At 36.0% G+C, this 19804-nt stretch overlaps 1 protein-coding gene across 5 annotated transcripts in view; it reads left to right on the top strand.

Moving 5' to 3' along the window:
* Window positions 1-19804, top strand: part of LOC121441939 (protein Largen) — a 271566-nt gene that overhangs the window by 163533 nt on the left and 88229 nt on the right. For 3 of the 5 annotated variants that reach the window (XM_041643342.1, XM_041643345.1, XM_041643344.1), the window contains exon 2: window positions 2849-4198. In XM_041643342.1, the coding sequence (XP_041499276.1) occupies window positions 2849-3604 (756 nt within the window). In that variant the 3' untranslated portion in view covers window positions 3605-4198. Of the gene's footprint in view, window positions 1-2848; window positions 4199-19804 lie in introns of those variants that run through there. The other 2 variants (XR_005973519.1, XR_005973520.1) reach the window with 1 other exon arrangement.

Below are 19804 nucleotides of genomic sequence, written 5' to 3' on the forward strand. Positions count from 1 at the left end.
AGGCCATGATATTTCTTTCTTTATGAAAGACTTGAGTGTGCTATTAGTATAAATCATCAGCCTTATCTTAACAGTATAATCTCCTATTTTCCTTCAGTAAAGGAAAACATCCACTTCTCTCAGCTTAACCTAATATTAAACTATAATAAAATTCCATCCTTTTTATTCAATATGACATCATTTCTAAATAGTCTTGAGGTATTTATAATTTGTGTAAATAGCCAGTGTTTTTCAATTTTCAATTCATTAATTTTAGTGTGTGAAATAATAGGTTTCATTATTATATTTTCAAATATATTCTACTGTACTTTTTATAGGTACTCCTCATTGTAATCTCTTATTCCTGTCTTCTGCTCTGCTCAAACCGTCCTTTCATGCTATATTTTCCTAATTTTTGATGTTGTATGATACTTGATTTTTTTTGCTATTCTAAATGTTTTATAATTCTTTTTCTGTGTACTATAGCTTCACTGAGGTATGTTGAGAAAGGATTTATATTTTTCCGTTTGACACTCAATGTGATTTAGTTAGAATGCACTTTTATTATAAAAATATATATTAACACATTGTCTCTTTGAATCCTGCTCCTCTCACTTCTAGGGCTGATTTTGAAACATGTGGCGCTTTCTTGCAACACACTCACAGTTTAGCTGCTAGTTCACTCTCTGTCTCCTGTCCCCAAGGGCTCTTCAGCAGGAAGGTCTTGTGTAGAGCACCCAGATTCTGCTCTCTGTCTCAGCTCTTTCTGAAAGCATGCTTGAACCATTACTCTTCTGCCAAATAGATCTGTCTCAAGTCTCAGGAAGGCTGCACCCTCCTGTCTCAAGGGGTCTCAGTCCACTTGAAATGTTTAACATGCTGCTGAGCATTTGGAAGTCATGCTTTTACTATTCCTACTTTAAGAAATCTCAGATCATGTTGTTGTCAGACCTTCCCACTAGGTTCCTTGTTCAATGAGAGCAGTGGTGGTTTTTGCACTTTATTATTTTTGCTTTAATAGACATGCAGGAAATGAAAATGTAGAGATAAAGAACAGTCAGGAATTATCAAAACTTCGGGCTTCTGTGAGTAATTTCCCATCAGTTTCGTGTTTTTCATAATAGTTGAGGTTTTAATTTTGTGTGAAAATTTAATTGACTAAAGGCTAGGGATAGTTACCTTCGCGGTGGAAATAGGACACAGCCCAATGACTCAAGATAGTTTCCTTATCTTATGTATCTATTAACCTTCCATAACTGCAGTTTCTACATATCTGACTAAAAACTAGAGAATATGTCAGTAACCATATGGTCTTTTATGAGTAAATTTCTACTAGAATATTTCTTTTACAGTAATTGAGAAAGTTATAAAACTATGTCATCTGTAACAATCAGAGGTAAAATTTTTTTGCACAATTTGACCCAAAAGAACAATCCTCAGAGCATTTATTAGCAAATATTTTCTGAGCCCCCATAGGTACTACTCACTACTTAGAATACTACAAGGAGCAATAATCAAATATCCTACAGTCACTGAGAATAGACAGAGTCTACATGAAAAATAATATTTCAATACTCATGTTGCTACTCAACATGTATTTAAAATTATTTTAATTTTTGGAATGAAAAAATAGTTATTTTGAAATGTTTACTAAATTAATGTGACATACAGTTACTGGAGGAGTGGAAAGTTTTCCATGAAGATTGACTCCTGAACTAAGTTTTCTTCTTCTTCTTCTTCTTCTTCTTCTTCTTCTTCTTCTTCTTCTTCTTTTTAAGATTTGTGGGCATTGATCTGCTCAAAAGATGTGTGGGGTTGGACATTTCATAAAGAACTATTACTGTGTACAAACGTTCTGTGGCAGGAAGTAAATTGACAATTATGAGAGTTTAAAGGATGGCCTAAAGATTTAGTTAAAGGAAATAAAAAGAGAAAATATTTGGAACTAAGGATCTGAAGGAATTTTGTGTGTTAAGAGTAAAGTTTTAGGCTAGAATCTTTTGGATTTAGACAGCGTTTGTCATCTGCAAGATTCACATTCAAGAACTGCATGATGAATTAAGAAAAATAAAGCACAAAATGTCCAAAATATTTTAAGTGAGCTTATGATTTTATGCTGGGCCTCATTTGGCTATCCTCAGCATGTTTGGGGTGCTGTCTTAGTTATGCTTTCTACTGCTGCGAAGAGAAACCATGACCACAGCGACTCTTATAAGCAAACATTTAATTGGGTTTGGCTTACAGTTCAAAGGTTTAATCTGTTGTCATGGTAGGAAACATGGTGGCATGCAGGCAGACATGGTGCTTGCGAGGTAGCAGAGAGTTCTACATCCAGATCTGCAGGTGACACACACTTCCTCCCACAAATCCATACGTACTTCAACCAGGTCACACCTCCTGACAGTTCCACTCCCTATGGGCTTATGGTGGTTGTTTTCATTCACATTACTGCAGGGCCTAAGAAAGGACCATCATCGTATTAAATGTCCAGCCATTATCCAAACTGTTCAGATCATTTTTCAGTGTGGAAGTGATGCTTTGGAACTTTCTAAATGCTAAATCAGATGTGGTTTCACCTTTTTATTTTTAAATATTGGCCATATTTTTGCATCCGATTCTACCTTTGGTGGTGATAGAAGAATCAAGAAGAAAACTTCATATTACTTTTCAGGGTTATATGATTTAGTACTTTGTGTGATGGTCACTATCTCTAAATTTATTGACTAAAATCTTGAGGTGGCTTTGGCATTACCAGTTCAAGATCAGTCAGTGCTTCTGTTTAACATCAAAACTGACCAGAAAAGAGTAGCTTTATGTGTATCTTGCTTCCAGTTGCTCTTCAACACCATTACCTTGTCCTTTCCACCAGGTGGTTGACCAGATTGATACCCTGACTTCTGACCTACAGCTGGAGGATGAGATGACCGACAGCTCCAAAACGGACACTCTGAACAGTAGCTCCAGCGGCACAACAGCCTCCAGCATAGAGAAGATCAAAGTGCAAGCCAATGCCCCCCTCATTAAACCTCCAGCCCATCCATCTGCTATCCTCACGGTTCTGAGAAAGCCAAACCCCCCACCGCCTCCTCCACGGTTGACACCTGTGAAGTGTGAAGAGCCTCCAAGAGTGGTACCAACTGTCAATCCGGTCAAGACCAACGGCACCCTTCTCCGGAATGGAGGCCTACCAGGTAGACCCAACAAAATTCCCAATGGAGACATCTGCTGCCTACCGAATAGTAACTTGGACAAGGCTCCAGGGCAGTCTCTGATGCACAGACCTGAAAAAGACAGAAGTCCCCAAGCAGGGCCTCGGGAACGAGTTCGGTTCAATGAAAAAGTACAGTACCATGGGTATTGTCCTGACTGTGAGAGCCGCTATCACATAAAGAACAGGGAGGTCCATTTGCACAGTGAACCAGTCCATCCACCTGGAAAGCTCCCTCACCAAGGTCCTCCCTTCCCTCCTCCACCTCATCTCCCCACTTTCCCATTAGAAAATGGGGGACTGGGAATAAGCCACAGTAACAGCTTTCCCCCTCCCACACCTGCAGCTGTGCCTCCTCCCACTGCACCAAAACCACAGAAGACCATCTTGAGAAAATCCACCACAACCACAGTGTGATGTCTGCCATTTAAGAAAACTTTTTTGTTTGTTTTTAATTTTCTATATGATAAATGATAAGTAATGAGCACTTTCTACTCAAGCAATAAAAAAGCCCAAATATATTAATCTGCATTCAACAAAGTGGCATAAAAATCACCTGGTAAGTATGCAGTGATGCTTCTCTCCTGGATGTACATTGTTTTACATGTCCGATCATCAGAAACTGCCGAATAATGAGAAAATATGAATGCATTTTATCTTTTGCAATTGACCTATGACAAACTGTGACCTTCAGATTACAAGTATTTTGATTTATTATAAGAGATGCGAGATCAAATATTTTGATTTATTGATAAAGTCAGGGCAATTCATTTCATTCATGTCTAACTCATCTATGCATTGATGAAGTCATAATCCTCCCTTTGATCTAATGTTTTTTTAATAAGAATTTTAATACCGAAGGACTATTTTATTATTTTTCTAATGATGTTTGTCAATAATTTTGCATCATGAAATGCTGAGGACAATGCCAAAAAGTTTATTTTCTATACTATACAATTATGAATCATGTGTTCAACTACATGTGTAATAAAATATTTTGAGCTTTGGAAATATGTCAATAAATAATGGTAAATAATGAGAAAGCCTAATTTTCCTAAGGATTAATATGAAGTATGTATTCATTTATATAATCATATTATCATTCACTGAAAGTTGGAGGCAAGTCCCAAGAGTTCCAACAAGATGACGTTGATTGGATATTAGAATTTCTATATTAAATCTCATAACCCATTTGGTAAGTACATCCTTCCAACAGTTTCATATATACACCTCCATTATGTTACTTCTAGAATTATATGTTGACAGCCTTGGATGTTGTCAAGCCATTTTTCAGAACCCACTGTAGAGAAGAATATTGAAAGGTTGGAATTTTTGCCTTCTGCCCACCTGCACAAGCTCAAGGTGCCTGAATAGATTCACATTAATAGGAGGGATGGTGGCGGTGTCTCAGGTCACAGGGTATGTTAAGCCATGGCCTTTCCCTTCTCTCTTCTGAGTTAAGGACATCAGGGGCTTTTTGATGTCCCATATAAGAATCTTTTCCTTCTGCCATCAAATACAAGTCTTTCTCCTCAGTAGTATTTGTCAACTTAAAAAATGTACCAACTCATGGGTCAGCCAGTTCGCATCTGAACTGATATGGAGAGATGTGATATTTAACATTGGAGTTAAAACTTATTTATCTCCACCAGAATCATTGTGAGGAAATGTGCCAAGAGGGAAAAAAGGTATTTTAAGGGGAACAGTGGAGAGCAGTGTCTTGATGGGAATTGTTTTATTGTGTGATCTGAAAAGTGTTGTGACCTTTTCAAATATTTGCCTTTTCATTTTAAAACTTTAACTTTTGCTGCTACAGCATGGTAGTTTTATGATTTGGAATACCCTTTCAAATAGTTTTCTATTGAAATATGACTATGTATTTTGGGAAGAATATAGAAAGAAAATAGCATTTATGATTTAAATGAATGATTGAATGAACAAAATAAATAAGGAGCAGTGAATGCCCTGTTAAAAATTTACTCAGTGTGTAAATTTTATCCTTTTGTGTTATCCATGAGGGTGATGTAATCTTAATAATCCAATATTTCAGAAAGCGATAAAAAAATAATAAAGAAAGACAATGATCTAGTATTTATTAGCTGTATGATCAGTGTATTTAAGAGATATGACCCAGGTAAATAAATAATTGAATTGTTGAATACCAAATAATGTGTTCTTAGATTTTTACTCCATGAATTATCTTAAAATAAAAGTTTTTGTAGTTAAATCAACTTTTTACATTTAATATATTAGTGCCTTTTACACTTCAAATGAGTGTTAGATCCTGAACTTTATTTTCTTCCCGTAATTCATTTTTGTCTTTTTCAACCAGTTACTAAGACCTAGCAATCACCATATGGATTCAGGTTTTGACTCATGTCGATGTCAATGTCTGGGAACCATACTCATCTCAACGTTTCACAGATAATTCAAAGAACAGAAAACTTTCTTCTAGTACAGTAAATTGAATAAGCCGAATCATTGAAATTGTTTGAATAAGAACGTTGACTTATATCCATAGAAAAAAATCTTACAGATATAGATGCATCTCTTTTCTTCAAAACATAGACAGTTTCTTCATGAAAAACCATCTTTTTCTATGTAATTGGTGACTGTATCTGTTCCTAAATAACAATATTTGTAGCTAACTATCTACCTAGAATGCTGAGTCAAATTTCAACTAAAAACTTCATGGCCATTGGCTTACAAATATATATATGAATATATATGTGGTTTTTGCAGAATTTATTATTTTGCCACACTTACTGGAACATGTACATAGAAACCTATAAACAACGTAACAAAATTAACATAGAACATCTTAATATTTTCCTGGAGACATATAATTAAAATGTCACTAATTTTTGTAATCAGCCAACATTGCTTGCACAGTTGAAAAGTTGAAGTGCATATTCTGCTTACTATGATATAATAATCATTCCTCTTTCTAAAGAAAAATAAACACGGCTGAAAACACTTTCTTTATTTTCTTAAAAGCAGCTACTTGCCAGGCTATGCATTTGTGAACTTTTATTTACATAGAGTTTGCCATAGAGTTCATGGCCGTGCTCCATTGAAGGTGTATTTCCTGCTGAGTGTGACATGGCAGACGCTGCCTGTGAGAACAGCCCTTCATAGTGCGGTTCCAGAATATGTTTCCATAGACAGGATAGTTGTTAATTAAAGAGTGTGAATTGCTCTGCTTTTTTCAGGGTAGACAAGTATTTTCAAATTTGAAATGCTGTTTAAAATTCTTTTTACCTCCCAATATTTGCAACAATTTTATTAAGGTGTCAGTCTATGATTTTTAGATTTTTTTTTTTTTGAAACAAGATTTCTCTGTGTAGCTCTGGCTGCCCTGGAACTCACTCTGTAGACCACACTGACCTCGAACTCATAGAGATGACTCCGCTTACCTCTGCTTCCCAAATGCTGGGATTAAAGGCATGTGCCACCATGTCCAGTTAGACCATTCTTAAACTAAGTAAAATATTTTCAGGAAAATGCAGAAATATACAAGACTATAAAACTTCCCCCCAATTGTTATTATTTCTATGTTTCCTCATTAATTTACTAATCCTGGGAAGAAATGCATTTGTTCACAAAGATGGCTTAATTGACCTAAGAAAAGCACTTAGATTTGAAGCCAAACTGCGCTGCTATTGTTCAAAAAGTAGGGCAAGAAGACAGTTTTTATGACTTTCTTTGGACAGATTAGTATTTGCTTTCAGCATGATCAAGGCATCACCTATGGGGAGTATTCTGCTATTCAGAACCTTTTAACTTTAGAGTTCAGTTATGACTCTCTTTTTGGTGTTCTGCGAACAAATTCTGAATCATTACATTCTTAGTTGTGTGTAATCAAGTCAGGAACCACTTCTTACCTACATGTATTTATGGACTATATATGGCTGAGACCCATAATGATCCTAAAACTTTTTCTTTTTTTTCTCTTTGTCTCCTCATTCTTTCTATGTAACGTATTTTCCTGCAGTGTACTGTTAAAACTGGAGCAAAAGATTGTGCTGCAATTTACTTCACTGAAATACTGGTGGTTTTTAAGTGAGGAAATGATTTATGAGCAGCAGAGTTTTTAAAAAGTCGTATCACATAATTAGGTAAAGTGCTTGGACTATGACAATTACCACGCATTATCATAAAATCACATGGCATTTTCGGGGTCAATGTGTAGCTGTGGCACTGCAATTAAGTTTTCAGAGTAAACATTTCAGAGTTTTAGAGGCATCAACTTTGATGATTCCGATATAATGACAGTCAATGATGCAACTGCCAAGGCATGCGGCCGCCTTGAATACACATTGCAGTTAGCATCACCTTCATGACACAGTGATTATGTGGGTGGTGTCCCATTTGGAGCACTTAAATTCATCTTCCCTGGCTCTTATGAAAGGAGTGTTTTTTTTTTCTGGGTGTTTTTATGTTGGCATGATGCCTTATGTCTTTTCTTCCCCAAACATCAACACGGAATTGTGTTCTTTGCTTTCCTGAGCGCTGCACAACTTTTCTTCATTCCAAATAGTTATTTTGATGCTTGGAAGGGGTTACCTAATGCTGTTTTGACATTCGTAATGTGTCTGATCTTTACAGGATATAAAGGGGGATTTCAGACAATTTCGCCACCATCTAAACAGAATGAGTCCCTGAATAATGCAAGCCTCATTTGTTCATGTCTAGTAACAGCAGTGTCACCTGCCAGCTTTTTCTCTCAATGCAAACACTATTATTATGAGTCTTTCTCCTAAGGAGGTCTGATCCCATTGCATTCTCGCTGTCGACCCTAGGTTGTCACTTTATTCGCTAGCATTTCCTTTGTGAATTTCAACTATTTAGCATTGACCCCTGACAACTAGAATAGCGCTGGTTTGCAATGGGACCTTTAAGGAGCCAGTGTGATACAGCTCTCTCTAATGAGGGTAGCCATTCTTTTGTTATTAGACAATGGATGCAATTTCCTTCAAACTTAAAATATAACTGTCAGTTCTCATAACATCGAAGGGGGTTTTGGACCAGCAAGATAAAAATGATGTGTGTATAGTGGGGGTTAGGGTTCATTGCAGCAAGACATGTGATAGCAAATGCTTCCAGGAGGCTTACTTTCTACTGAATATTCTTCAAAATGCTTTGTATATATTACTCATCATTTATCTCATCATTTTTTTCTCCATAACATCTTGAAAGCTTAGATATTGCTATTATCTAAATTGTACAAATGAGCCAGATGTGAAATGGGAACCTGATGACTATGATCTTAGTCTTTCATGGCAAAAAGCTAAAATTGAAAGGCAGGCACATGACTCCCACAACTCACTTTCATTACGACCTCCAGAAGTAAAGCACTGGCCAAGCATTGCTTACAGATCATTTGTTGAAACCAAATTAATTATTTGCTAGAATTTGCATGGAAACTTGTTTCTTGAGATAGTGGGAAAACAATGCATTTCTGCATTAGTCAAGAATAGCTAAGTTGCCATGCTACCAGACTGAATAACTCTAGCATCTGTGCCTTGCTAGGCCCACAGCAGCCATTTAAAAAATAGACTCTGCAGATCCAAATTCATCTTCTGGGGCAGTAACATCCAGAGCAGGTGGAACTGAAGACACTATGTCAGGCCTGCAAGCATCATTAGGAACACTAGTCATGTGGACACATCATGCTTACCACCATTTCCAAAGATGGATGGGTTTGCAGGGTTTATAAGCTGATCATTTCCAAGATGACCAAAGACTCCTCTCCTGTTTATATTATGTCACGTTACTCTCATTTCAACACAATTAAGATGTTTTGCTATTTTAATAATGGATCAAGAGAAAATAAATATACCTGACATGAACCACATTAAAAACTCAGTAGGGGAAATGAACATCTCGTGTGTGTGTGTGTGTGTGTGTGTGTGTGTGTGTGTGTGTGTTGTATGTTTGTGATAAGATTTAGATTTTATTTTAGACTCTAAGCACACTGTAAGTCTATCTGAGACTACTCATCAACCTGTAACATTTTATAAAAAGCATTCAGCATTGTTTACTAAATTTCCCTTGAACAAAAGCTCTTTGAAAGAGCATTAGTCTTTTTACCCTGGAAATCGAAAACTTTCTGGGTGGCCTAGGGAGACTTTGCACTTGCATAAGTCCTCCTGGGTATCACGAGCAAAGCTTAAAGTTTACCAATAAAGGATTGTTGAGTACAGTAGGTTATTATATGAACAGCTTTACTTCAAAGGCTTCACAAACCTAATTTGACCACATATAATATAAAATAGTCAGAGAAACATGCAATCCTACTCTAGTAATATATGTTACTGATCATTGTGACATTTGTATGTTTAATGTAATTCAGAATGATATATTATTATAAAACATCTAGATTTGAGTCACATTTTTTTTCAACACTTAAGAGTGTTTGGGATGAAATCATTTAATGAGAGCCGAGGCTTGCTTTGAAATGAAGACACACAAGACTGACAATATAGCTCACTGGTGTTTTCCCACCATGCACAGGACTCATGGCTCAATCCTGAGTAATAAACAGCCAGGAAAACACATAAATAAATAAAATGAAAATAATGATGCTACTTTTTAGTCTTAACCTGACTGGACTCATCTAATCCTTTCTAATAAAGGAAAGAGAGTGATGGCAGCAGAAGGATGCTGTAATTGCATCCACACATGCTAAGGTGCAATCTTCAGTAATTTCATTGGCATTGGGACTGAAATGAAAAATTGATGAAGCAGCTTCAAGGTTCAGCAAGGGTGGAAACTTCAGCGTTGTTGAATATATAGAATCACCAAATTACTCTTTTCTCTGCATGTGTGAGAAACATCTCCTGAACTTTTTGTTTGTTTGTTTGTATGACTGATTTTTTTTTAAAAAAAAATAAATGGGTTTTGAAATAAGTCTTAGAAATGAAACCTGGACCTTAAGCATGATAAGTGGTTATAACGCTGAGTGTCATCCCTGTCACATTCCAAACTTCAGTAGCATCCTCTATATTAGAGCGAACTAGACTATATATGGCATCATAGCTAACTGCTATCCATTTTTTGTGCTGCAGTTTTTCAGTGTTATGATAAGTTGAATGGGATGAATTCTTGTAGACCTGAGATATGCTCACCACTCTGCATAGACATACATGTTTTAATTACTTACACAGCTCCCATTCTTTTCCAGATTCTGTCTCTCTTGTCACAGCACAGATGTGATGTCTATTCTCTTGCTTTCCACATTCCTCCCCAACACTTTAGCACTGTGCTCGCTCCTTGTGTTATATCCTTACACAATTGTTTCTTAGATTATAAATACTTAAAGATCATTCATCTTCCACCACTACTTTATGCCTTAACAAATTCCCCAATATTCTTCATCTGAATGTACCACCTGCTAACATGTTGCTATTAGACCTTAATTATTTAATGTGTATAAAAGCACTTCAGCAGGTGTAAAACAACAAATAAAAGCTGCACCTTGTCATTAATCTGTGATACTTGTCAAATTACTCATGTTCCTTGCTATTCTGGTAAATTTATTTGCATTTACAGAGGTAAATGCTAATGTCATTTTAACTCATTTATGAAAGTGATTATTTTGCTGAAATATTTTCTAGCTGTCGTTATTACTAAGTCACCCCAATTATTTCCTTTGAACATTGACAGATCATATAGAGAGGTCTAATTTTTGCTTTATTATATTTTGTGAATTAGCAAGTCAGAAAATGAATGTGATAGAAATCTGTGCAGGATGCAACCATAGCACAAATTGGAACTGCTCTAACAAGAGTGCCTTAGTTTTGATTGCTTATGATAATATGTAATATAAGCATGAGTTAACCCATTTAGTGTAGAGCTTTCTAATTAAATAAAGCATAATTCAAGAAGGTATATATATATATATACATACATACATGTATGTATATAATATATAAGTATATACATATATATGTATGTAGATATATACCATCTTGAATATATATATATAGTCTGAAAATGTGTGTTCAAATAAGAGGTTAAACCATTGAGTGATTGTTTAAAAGAAGCAGTCTATGTTTGTGTTAAAAGAATTGTGTATTGGTTACATATATTAATCTGACATGACAAAAAGTGTTAGCTTGCTTGTTTGGTCATAGTTCCTAATAAACACGAATATTCCAGTGACATACCTTTCATAATGCATGGGAGTAGTACCAAACTAAACCACGATGCCATTTCATATTATGATCACTAATTGGATTGCTTCTTTCTAATTCAAATCACCCTTCATGAAAAAGGGAATATTCTACCAAATTGATGTTGCCTTTTTAAAACTTCAGAATTGTATCACATGATGACTCTATTTTGCTAAATATCTGAAACACACACACACACCAAGTCCTTTTTGTGGGTTGACACAGTAAATCACTCTGTAGACCAGACTGGCCTCCAGCCTGCAGTCTCTCAACCTCTGCTTCCCCAGTGCTACCATAACAGACATACCTCCACCAACCTTGCTTGCCCTAGCAGATCTACACTTTACACTCATTGCTTTTTACCATTTCTTAGTAAATTATCTCACCACCTCCACTTCCCATTCAGCTCCATTTGGCCTGTCCATTCTCCTCATTCCATGTATCCAAGTCATTTTAATTCTTGCTGAGTTTTCATTTGTAAAGTCATAACATAACTAATTCACTAAGATGACTCTTCCTTTAATCCTTTCTTTTCTGACCATTACCTTTGGCACCTGCCTGCACAATGACCTCTTGTCCATGTATCTGCTCCATTCGGTCAACCCCTGAGAATTTTTTCCTTCATCATTTAATCATAACACAGATGTTTATGGTTGAGCATTATCTGCTCTTTAAGATTCTTCCCTCAGTTTGCCAGCCCTAACAAAGTCTTTCTAGGCAATGTTTTGTTTGTTGAGAACTTCACATTTCCACATAATGAGCTTAAAATGAAGTCCACCCACTATTCTCTCACTTTTATTTTCTTCCTTATCCCCAATTCCATGTGTTCTTAAAAAACAAATCCTCACTGAATTCACTTAAGGGTGCCAGTATATGTATGGGTGACATACATGGGCAGTCTTGGGGGCCACACCCTTGAAAATTGTCCAGATTCTCATTGTCCCAACAGTTATCATTGTCAATAGTTCCTAAAGTAGTGGTGAGACTTCCTGTCCACATCCATCTCCACTGGTATTTTTTTTTTTGGCTTGATTTATGCATCTCTTGTACTTGCTGTTTCAATTTGTGTGAGTTAATAGGTACCCTTCCCCGTTGCACCCAGAAAACATTGTTTGCTGTATTCAACCTCTGTCTCTTGTTCTTATAATATTTCCACCCCTCTTCCATACTGATCCTGGAGATTTGGGGAGAGGAGTGGAGTCTAGATATTCATTTAGGACTGGAAACTGCAGTCTCTTCTCTTCATGAAGGTTCTCTAATCACTAAGTTCTGAAAAAAAAAAAGAGCCTCTGTGATGGTTGCCTGGAGATTCATTCACATATGGGTACAATGGAAAGTCATCAGGAGTCACGTTAAGAGTATGTCCACTTAGCAGAATAATAGTAGTAGACTTTTCCTTAAAGGTTATACCTACCAGGCCACAGATTCGTGACCCTGTTAAGAGTGCTAAGTCTTGTGGAGAAGGCCTTATATCCAGTCCTCATGCCACTGTTGCACCAGTGGACACAGCTTGGTAGGTCAGACATTATTTTAATTTGTTTTTTTGAGATTTTTTTAAAAATTTATTTATTAAAGATTTCTGTCTCTTTCCCGCCACCGCCTCCCATTTCCCTCCCCCTAAATTTGAAGGGTTCACAATATGGTAAGATTGATAATGAGCTGGGCCAAGGTGGCTCATGCCTTTAATCCCAACAGTTGAGAGGCAGAGACTGGCAGATTTCTGTGAGTTAAAGGCCAGCCTGATCTACAGAGCTAGTTCCGGACAGCTAGGGCTGTATCAAATAAAATATTTAATAATGATGTTTCTCCTCTGGTAGTGTACATAGCACCTTCTAGAACTATGAAAGCCAGCCAATAAGGGATGAATTTTCCTGGTAAGAAACAACATCTTGATTCAGCCATAGGCTCTGACTCAAGTATGTGCTGTCTTCATCAATGTTCTACCACATTCTAAAAGCAAGTGAGAATGATAGCAATAGCCTGCAATGTTTGAGTAGAAACTGGTAATCCATTTATGAACAACTCCCAAAAAGTAACCTTTATCTGGCATTGGGCTTTCTCTTTGATACCCCATGATGTTTAGGAGGAGCATTATCCCCTCCTTATAAGGTAACTTCTTTTAAACTCTCTTTATGTATGTACAAGTATTTTTTAAAGCTCTGTATTGGTATGTCTCATGTGGCTTTTTCAAAGGTCTTTAATTTTTTTTATTCCTCTCATACACAGTGTGGAGGCTCCCTAAAAATTTAGAAATAGATCTACTACATGACCCAGCTATACCGATCTTGGGCACATCCTCAAAGGATTCTACACACTACAAGAGAGATATCATTCATCCATGTCACGACCACTCTATTCATAATAGTGAGAATTGTAAATAACCTAGATTTCTATCCAATGATGATTCAAAAATGAAAATGTGGTACTTTTACACAACTGAGTATTTTATTATTCGGCTGTTAAAAAAAACAAAATTATAAAATCTGTGACTAGGTGGAAGAAAATAGAAACAGTCATTACTGAGTGAGGTGACCCAGACTAGTAGGAAAAATGCCAAAGTTGTGCATTCCCTCTCACGGTTGGATAAAGATTTGAATCTTTAGATATGTATATCTAAATTCGAGTGACTGCAGGAGTCAGGAAACCAGTAAAAAGTCATGGACGGGAGAAGGCTATCAAGAAAAGGCTAATAGAACCCAGATGATATAAAGATAGAATTGGAAATACTGGAGCACAGGGGCATAAGTACAGTAGATGATACTGATACTGTCCCACTGAGAGTTTACTCTTCCTTCTGTCATACCTTATTCATTTCCCATTGTGCCATCTTACTTTGCCACGTGGCTCCAGCATTTAATGATGTTCTTGCTCTATAGTTCCTGCTCTGTATAGTTTTAACACTGATTTAAATATCTTACTCACTGAAAAACAACAAAGACATGACGGCTATAGAAATGGATATGTAACAGGTAAATTTTCACATACTCACAAAAAGTAAACAGGAAGGTGTTTATAGGAGAGGGGCTGAAGAGATGGCTCAGCAGTTAAGATCACTCTTCCAGAGGACCCAGGTTCAATGCCCAGCACCCACACACAGCTCACAGACATCTATGTCTTCTGTATCAAGGAATCCAGTGCCCTCTTCTGGCCTCCATCTGTAACAACCATAGGCTTGATACACAGGCATACATACATGCAGGCAAAACACTCATAGTCATAAAATAATGAATAAATAAAAACTTTTAAAGGTGTCTACGAAAAAAATTGTTCATTTAGCATTTTTTCTTGGTCTGGCAAGATGGTGTACTAGTTTCATTCTCTGCTGTTATGATAAAAACTCTGACAAAATCAAGGTGGTTAGATAAAGTTTTATGTTAGCTCACAATTGCAGGGTAGGGTCCATTGTAGTTGAGGAGGGACTGTGGCAGAAGGCAGGAATGGCTATTCATGTTATATCCATAGTCAGGGCAGAGAATAATAAATTATCATATACATGTATGCATGTTCTTCATCAGCTCACTTTCTACATTTAAAAAGTCATCATTTGGTCATTCCATACATGTATACAATGTATTTATATCATGCTTTTCGTGCCAACAGAATGATGCCACCTACAGTGGGTAAGTCTGTCTTAACATCTTGATTAGATTAACATAACCAAGAAAATTCCACTATTTATGTCACAGAACAACAACAATATATGTCACACCAACTGTACAAGATACCTCTTTTAGACTCTTTCCCCAGGTGCTTTTAAATTATGTCAAGTCAACAAAACGATCAATCAGGCAAAGATGCTTGCCTCCAAGCCAGAGTACTTGAGTTAGATTTTCCACGACCACTTCGTTGAGACAAAACAAAAACAAAACAACCCAACACCTGGCTCCCTCAAATTGTCCTCTGACTATCATATTAATGCCATGGCCAACGCTTGCATGCACATGAACACACACACACACAAACACACCAATAAACTAATAAATTAAAGGCTTTTAAGTATTTCTTCTCCTGCTGTAGTGTTAATAAAGTGTCTTTATTAACACTTATAGGGAGTTGGAGTTTTAGGAACTGAAGAATGATTAAATCCAATACCTTCAGTTAATAGGTTGTAATCTGACTTTTGAGGAACCTAATAAAATCTGTACAAATTCGTGCCCTAAAAATGTTGTATTTGTTATGTGATGTGAAACTTAGCTGCTGCTTCTTCTTCTTCTTCTTCTTCTTCTTCTTCTTCTTCTTCTTCTTTTTTTTTTTTTGGTTTTTCAAGACAGGGTTTCTCTGAGCTTTTTAAACTTAAAATCAGTAGCACAGAAGGCAAAACTGCTACAGACTGCTGAGTTACAAACAGTATCTTTACTGAAGAAATAAGGAACAAAATTTGAGTTAATAATGTAAAGTGTGGCCATGTATTCAGAAAGTGTTTAACAATACTGAGGGAAGATATGATAATCATTTAAAAATGTAATGTCAGAAAAAACACACAAATTATGTTTGGTCAGGCATATAGTAGCTAGCTACAATTAGCTGTTCTTTACCTAATATTCCAAAATACATAAGTTATAACTGTCATAATGCATAAGAAATAGCTGTCATGAAAAGATAAGTAAAGGCTGCAGTGATGGCTCGGCAGCTAAAAGTACATAATGAATTTATAGAGACCCCACATTCCTTTACCAGCACCTCTGTAGATTAACTCACAGCTGCCTCTCATTCCCATTCCAGGTGATCTGACAATCTCTTCTGATGTCCACTGGTTCCTTTTCACATGTTCATAGCTCCACACAGATACACACATAACTAGTAAAAGAAATATTTTAAGTACACAAACATATGTAAAACAATCCCTGAAATTGTATCCAAACCACTAACATTAAATGCACTGAGACGTTTATATTTATGTATTTGGCATAAACACATAACAAAGGACAAGGGGTCATGAACGTGAGAGGAAGCAATGTAGGTATATGGGAAGAGTTGAGGGGAAAACGTAAAGAAGAGAAATGATGTAATAATGCATTGATTAAAAACATATTTTGAAATTGAAAAAAAATGTTCTTAAACACAGCGAAATAAAAAGAAGATACTGATGGTAAGTCTGTGGGCTGACCATACTTTTACCACCGAGATTTACGTTAAAAACATCCTTCATCCTCTTTAAAATTTTGAGGATTTTTTTTTACTTTACTTTGAATGAATTAATGTAGATTTCCAAGAGATGAATTTAGCTGATAAGAAAGATTATTGAGAGACAGTCTGCTCCATAAACAAAGCTTTCAGTTGGGCTTATATTTATCAATTTCCATTGCATGCATTTGAGACCTGTCCCATCTTTAGCTACGTCTAAATCTCTATGGTAATGACGATGGAACCAGAAGCAATACTCCCAGTGTCAGATTTAAGCACCATGAAAAATATGTAAATACAATTTAAAACTGGAATTGTACCAGTGGTATTCTTAAATCATGTTAAATACATTCACTTACTGGAATAAACCACACAAATCTATATAAATTTTCTTCTTTCTGAGAAAAAAAATGTGTTGCTTTTGCACAGTTATAATCAGCATTTTTATCATGTTCAGTTTCCAAATCCAGTGACCTGATGAAGCCTTTTGTTTTATTTCCTATATCCAGGACCTTTTTTCTATTATTATTTTAGTGAATCACATTGATGAGGATTCAGCAACTACTTTGATGTATATATGTGTTGACTGAATTCACAGAATGAACAATCAAGTGTAAAGTGATTTACCAATTGCCGTTTCCTGGTCTCATACTTTCTGTGTGTTTCTGTGTTTGTTTGGTTTTTGTTTTAATAATATATTATTCCTTGCAATGTTTAGGGAGACAGTGTAAATCTGAAAACTTTTGTGTCTTAGGCTTCATGCATGAAAGTTTTCCCATTAATAGTTTAAACGTGTGACATTTACCTAGCTTGAAGTCATAAAGGTTAGCTCTCTTACATTTCGTAATCCATGCAATAAGGAAAGTTTGTTTTGGATTTCTGGTAAGCCAAGGTAGATACAAATCGTGCCTGATGGCTTGATACACAGTAATCCTTTAAAGAACATGGAGATGGGATTGGATTTTGTGATACTACCTACAGGTATTTGACGGTTTTTCTAATATAAGTTGGGTCTCCTTGATGCAGCAGAGCTTAGGGAAGCAAATAGAAGTGTGTGTCTTTTTTTTTTATCCACTGTCATAATTCAAACACAGAAAATGACTCATATGCAAAGTGCTTCACTTAAGAGGACGCAAGGTCCTAGTGTCCCTTCTGTACTCCAAAGAAGATACAGCTTCATTTAGAAATAAAGAAGCATCAAACAAACAAACTTAAGATATTGAATGCAGTGTGAAAAGATAAGACTCCTGTTTGACTCTGCAGATATGCTGTGGGGAGTGCAATTCCTCAGCAATGTTGGCTCTTAGAAACACACAATAATGGAAGAGCTCAGGACTTCTGGGTATAGGGAAACAGACACCATTAGTCATTTGAAAGATGCAGGGTTTATACAAAAATCATGCTAATTGGATCAAAGATAACATGATTTTATTTTTCATATAAAAAGATCAATAAAACTGAGAAAAATCTGAAAACGCTGCACATGTTATGGTAGAGACCAGAGAATCTATATTTAAGAAGAATTTCTTTCTTCATTACCTCATTTTTGTTTTCTTTAAATACCTATGTGGCTCTCATTCCTGCCCAACACCTTATTTATTTAACCCCATTACAAACGAATTAAATCATATTATCTTTAAAGCAGGCCTGGGCATCAGTAGGTCTAAAATTCATCAGATGATAATAGTATGTACACAGTTTATGTGCAAAACCAAAGGTTAGTCAGTGAACATGATATGGTGCTATCATAATTACAACAGCATGAAACCAGTATACCCAAAATCTGTTTGTAGTTTATTTCATTTTATGTACAAGCTACAAAAACACCTTTCGAATCTATGTTTTCAAAAGCTGAAGTGCTGACTAAATCTATTTTTATTTAATACCAAATGTATCTCTGTGTTAAAAAAAAAGAGTATGTAACATCTAGATATGACTTTAATACTCTAATTTCTGGTTCAGTTTTCATTCCCAAAATCAGAAAGTGAAATTTGATACTAAGTGATTATCAAGAACAAATGTTGAGTTATGTGCTTCTCAGGAATATCGTCTGGGTATCAACATTTCTAATAATAAACTATTTCATCCTAACTCTATGAAAATCAATGTATATTCATGTTTTTGATTTTTTTCTTTTCGGAGGCAAGATGCCCTTCTGCATTCTCGACTAATCTGGAACTTGTCAGGTAGACCAGGATAGCCAGAAACATGCGATATTCTTCCTGCCTCAGCCCCTAAGTGTGAGAATTACAGGTGTGTACCACCACATCCGTCATCATTAAGGTTTTACTCACTTTTTCTAATGTGAGATCTGACATTCTGCATGACCTCCTGAGGTGAAATAGTCCTTCAGCAGTGGTGATTATTTATAATAAGCTTGTATATCTGCTATGTTCTTATGTGCCTAAAAGTTAGCTATCACCCCATCTTTTTCATTTATTATTCTAAGGCAGATGAAATTTTCTTCAGTGTTGGAAAAAGATTACCTTCTCCTTGGCATTTTCTAAATGACATTTTCTACTAATTATGCTCTTTCGTGATGCTTTGTTTTTTTGTCACACTGCCATTAACAAACTTCGAACTTTTCTGTATTCTTTATTTTTTATGCTCTAAGGCAGTCAGGGTCATATTTTGATAATAATGAGAAAGAAAGCACTAAGAACATGATGATCATTTAAAGTATTCCAATTATATATTAAGCACTAAAGATAACTATGTACCATGACAGTTCGCAGTGCTCTCTTCTGGCACTTTGGTAACTGTTTTACTGACTTCGTTTTCCAGTGCTGAAGGCAGAATCCAGCTTACTCCAGATAAGCACCTACCATTGTACTATTTCCTTAGCATATAATTCATCAACTTCTTACCAATGAGATATTTCCAGATAGTAAATGTGTTGTAGCTGGAATAGGATAAAATGAATTGAGAAAGCAAAATAGCACTCCATAATTTAAAACTGTATTTTCCAAAAGATGCCTGAGTCCCATTGATTACTTACTACACAAGAGACAGTGTCTCCTAGGACAAGGCTCCATAGATAAAAAACTTACATTTTTCTTCACTGCTCTCTTTAGCAGTTATAGAGGAAAAGTTCAGAGAAATGTATTCTAATTAAAATGGGCATAATAGTGCAGCCCTTACAAAGGATCCCAGCATGAGCAAAAAGGGAAGACATTATTTTTACATTTGTGATATGGGAAAGGCAATCACTTCCCTTTTATCCTTTTGTACTCAGAGACCCATGTGTCCTGAGATTTTTGATTTACCTACAGAGAACACTTAGACTAAATGGGGTATCAGGTTTTACTTTTGATGC

Source organism: Microtus oregoni, unplaced genomic scaffold, assembly GCF_018167655.1.
Source record: "Microtus oregoni isolate MIOR12 unplaced genomic scaffold, Mior012 000085F_ref0000168, whole genome shotgun sequence".
NCBI classification, from domain to species: domain Eukaryota; kingdom Metazoa; phylum Chordata; class Mammalia; order Rodentia; family Cricetidae; genus Microtus; species Microtus oregoni.